General features: G+C 42.5%; 1 protein-coding gene across 1 annotated transcript; it reads left to right on the top strand.

The window, feature by feature from the left end:
- The first annotated feature begins 620 nt into the window (after positions 1-620).
- Positions 621-1,532, top strand: LOC110881160 (putative uncharacterized protein DDB_G0279653). Its single transcript, XM_022129515.1, has 2 exons — positions 621-894; positions 1,081-1,532. Exons 1-2 carry the CDS (start codon positions 621-623, stop codon positions 1,530-1,532), a joined length of 726 nt encoding a protein of 241 aa, XP_021985207.1.
- Positions 1,533-3,479: the final 1,947 nt, after the last annotated feature.

Raw genomic sequence — 3,479 nt, forward strand, 5'->3', positions numbered from 1 at the left:
CCGGGTGTGAACCTTGTTTTCTCATTATTGTTCAAACAATCATTTTCAATTCTTGCATTTAGTAATCTCGAGTAGTTAATCTAATTAATCATTTTAGTAATTCTAATTCACATCTTCCAATCAAACAAAAACACAAAAATATATCTTAGCAATCTTCATAATGGTGACAACTTCATAATTCAATCAAATCCGTACACAAACTACATACTCTTCGTGGTTCGACCCCTCACTACCACTAGCTATTTGTTAAGGGTAATTAGGGTATATAAATATTATCTTTGACCGGAGCGCGACACTCCGATCAAATTTTGGCGCCGTTGCTGGGGAGTGCGTGCGCTTTGTGTTTGGATATTGTTTGAATTTGTGTGATTAACTGTTTAAATTGCATAATTTCTTTTCTTGTACTTTGTCTTTTTCCTTGTTACGCGGGGTGTGTTACTTGTGCAGGTTACAGGTAGTGCATGCATACGCAGAATTCCGTGAGGACTTTACCTTTAGTCTACGAACCGGAAATCGAAAGGGTAGCAAGAAGAAATTTAGCAAGCCATTTAGAAGCAACTCTTGCTTCTAATCAAACCAACCAAACACCACCACTTACACCGACCATTGAAACCGATTCAATGGCGAATCACAACTCCAATCAAAATTTCAACTCAAACCAACACCTCAATCAAAATCAATTCCAATCCCAAGGAACCTTTCTTCCCGCCCAAAACGTCCAACCCATACCTCAAGAGCAACCGGGTGGTAACGTCAACGCTAGACCACCCACACCGCCTTTCAGAAACCAAAATCCCAATAACACCCAACGAACACCCCAACAACAAACCCTTCATCGACAAGCTTCTTTACCCATCAACCTTGATGATCGGAATGTCAACTCCGATCGTAGAGGTAATCGTGATCGCGGCAGTCCCGCGGATGAAGACCCATTTTTCAATATCAACGACTTGAGGAATGCAATCCCCGATGATGAACCTTATAGTGTTCCCGGTTATCAATCGCCGGAACATGTAAGCATTCATACAGAAAACTCGGATGATGGGGGTTATTATGATGATCGAGTGGACGATGATGAAGATTGGGGATACATCAATCGGGGTAATGGCTACAATGCAAGAGGGTACGAAGATGAAGAGTTTGGCTATCAAAATGCCAACTACGTTGGGGATGACGATTATGGTCATGGGAATAGAAGGAATGACAGTTACGAGAACAACCGCCAACCACGAAATAACAACCAAAGGAATCGAAATGACGGGTATTACAATAACAATAATAATGGCAACCCTAATCGGATTCCTCGTTTCGTGGGAGGGGGCAATCAAAGAGGTAACCAAGGTAGGAATCACGGAAGGGATGAGAGAAGGGATGAACGAAGGAACGAAAGGAGAGATGATAGAAGGGATAACCGAAGAATGGGTGATAAAGAGGTTAACGGTCCTTATCGTCATCAACAACCTCCACGGGGAGTGAATGACCGTTTCAGGCCGATTGTCACCGAAAACGATTCACCAATCGTTTGTGAGTGAAGGATGTTTGATTGTAAACCACATTACATCAACATACTTCCTCATTTCAATGGAAGATCCAACGATGAGCCGTATACGCATTTGGCGGAATTTTCTTCGGTTTGCAACACTATCGGAGGGCACAACTTTGCATTAGAGGAGGTTAAACTTCGCTTGTTCCAATTCTCATTGAAAGACAAGGCGAAGCAATGGTTCCTTACGCTCCCGGCCAATAGCATTCGCACATGGGGAGAAATGCAGCAAGCTTTCCTAGATGAATATTATTCAATGGCAAAGACCGACGATGCTCGTGATGAAATTAGGTCTTTTCGCCAATTATCTTGTGAGCCATTGCATGAAGCGTTCACTCGATTCAAAGAAATGATGCGGAGATGCCCACATCACCAAATCGAGAAGTGGGAGTTGGTCAAATGCTTTGTACGGGTTTTAGATGACAACACATGGAACCGACTTGAATCAACGAGCAATGGGACCCTTCTAAGCAACCATGAAGATGATGATTTGGAATTCTTGGAACGGATGAGTAAATGTTCGAAAGAGAAAGAATCGGCCGATCAAGCTAAGAAGCATCCTATTTCTCGGTCACTCCCCGATCTTGACTCTAAAGATCGGATTTCCACTTTAGAGCGGGAAATGGCTCGAATGAAGAAAAAGGAAGTAAATGCGGTTCAATTCGAGGTATGTGAAGATTGTGGTGATATTGGACATAGAGCGGAACAACGTCCAACGGGGCCGAGTGACTACACGGAGGAATTCAACCAAGTGTATGGAGATAAGAAAGCAATATGACATGAACTCCAACACTTATCATCCGGGTTTGAGAAATCACCCTAACTTCCGGTATGGTACTGCTTCAAATCAAATGAACCCGAATTTTCAATCGGGTAACCAAGGAGGTCAAAGCGGGTCATCATATCAAAACCGTCAAGGTGGTAACCAAGGAGGTTATCAACGAAATTACAACCAAGGGTACCAAGGTAGGGACAATAATTACCAAGGTGGGTACCAAAGGAATTACAACAATCAAGGCGGTAATGGAAGCGGGTCGAACAATCAAACCGGTGGCGATGACTTGAGTGCCAAAATGGACGCTTTGCTGAATATGCAAAAAGAATCTCAAAACAATATAAAAGAATCTCACAATGATATTAAGGAGATAAAGAAGACAAACGAGATTCGGGATAAAGCACATGAGGCATTGGCAAAGCAAGTGGGCCAACTCGCGTAGGAAATGGCTCAAATCAGGGGAAGCATGGGGAAACTTCCAAGTGATACCACAGTGAACCCTAAACATCAAGGGTCGAGCTCAAAGAACACACGTGAGGTACATTTAAATGAAATTTCTTTACGTAGTGGTCGGATCATTAAATAGTGGTGTTGAGCCACCATCACCCAAGTTTGTTGAAGGGGTGGTGGAGGATGCAAGTGACGATGAAGGTAAAAATGGTCAAACGGGTCAAACGAAAAATGATTTCAAAATTAATAAAAATACACCCGTTGTGACCATTCCCGTCCCAAAGGCTAAGGAAAAGGGTGTGGAGGTTAATACCGCCCCTTATCCCGAAGCTTTGTTGGGACCATCTAAGAAAGTGGTAAACAAAAGAGGTCCACATCAAGAAGAGATGTGGGAAATTTTTAAACAAGTTAAAATTAACTTACCACTCTTAGATGCCATTAAGCAAATACCTTCATATGCTAAATACTTGAAGGATTTATGTACCCAAAAGAGGACTCACAAGTTTCCTAAGAAACTTGATTTAACCGAAAATGTGAGTTCAATTCTTTCGGGTGCACTTCCACCAAAACTTCAAGATCCGGGGGCGCCCATTATTTCTATACAAGTGGGTGAATTCAAAATGACACGAGCACTTTTAGATCTTGGGGCAAGTGTGAGTATCTTGCCGGGTAGTTTATATGACCAATACGATTTTTGTCACACCCCGACCA

The sequence above is a fragment of the Helianthus annuus genome, chromosome 6 (genome assembly GCF_002127325.2).
Source record: "Helianthus annuus cultivar XRQ/B chromosome 6, HanXRQr2.0-SUNRISE, whole genome shotgun sequence".
Taxonomy (NCBI): domain Eukaryota; kingdom Viridiplantae; phylum Streptophyta; class Magnoliopsida; order Asterales; family Asteraceae; genus Helianthus; species Helianthus annuus.

Coding starts and splice junctions, on each gene's coding strand:
- LOC110881160 (XM_022129515.1), top strand. CDS start 621: ATGGCGAATCACAACTCCAATCAAAATTTCAACTCAAACCAACACCTC. Junction 895..1,080: donor TGTCAACTCCGATCGTAGAG/GTAATCGTGATC, acceptor ACGATGATGAAG/ATTGGGGATACATCAATCGG.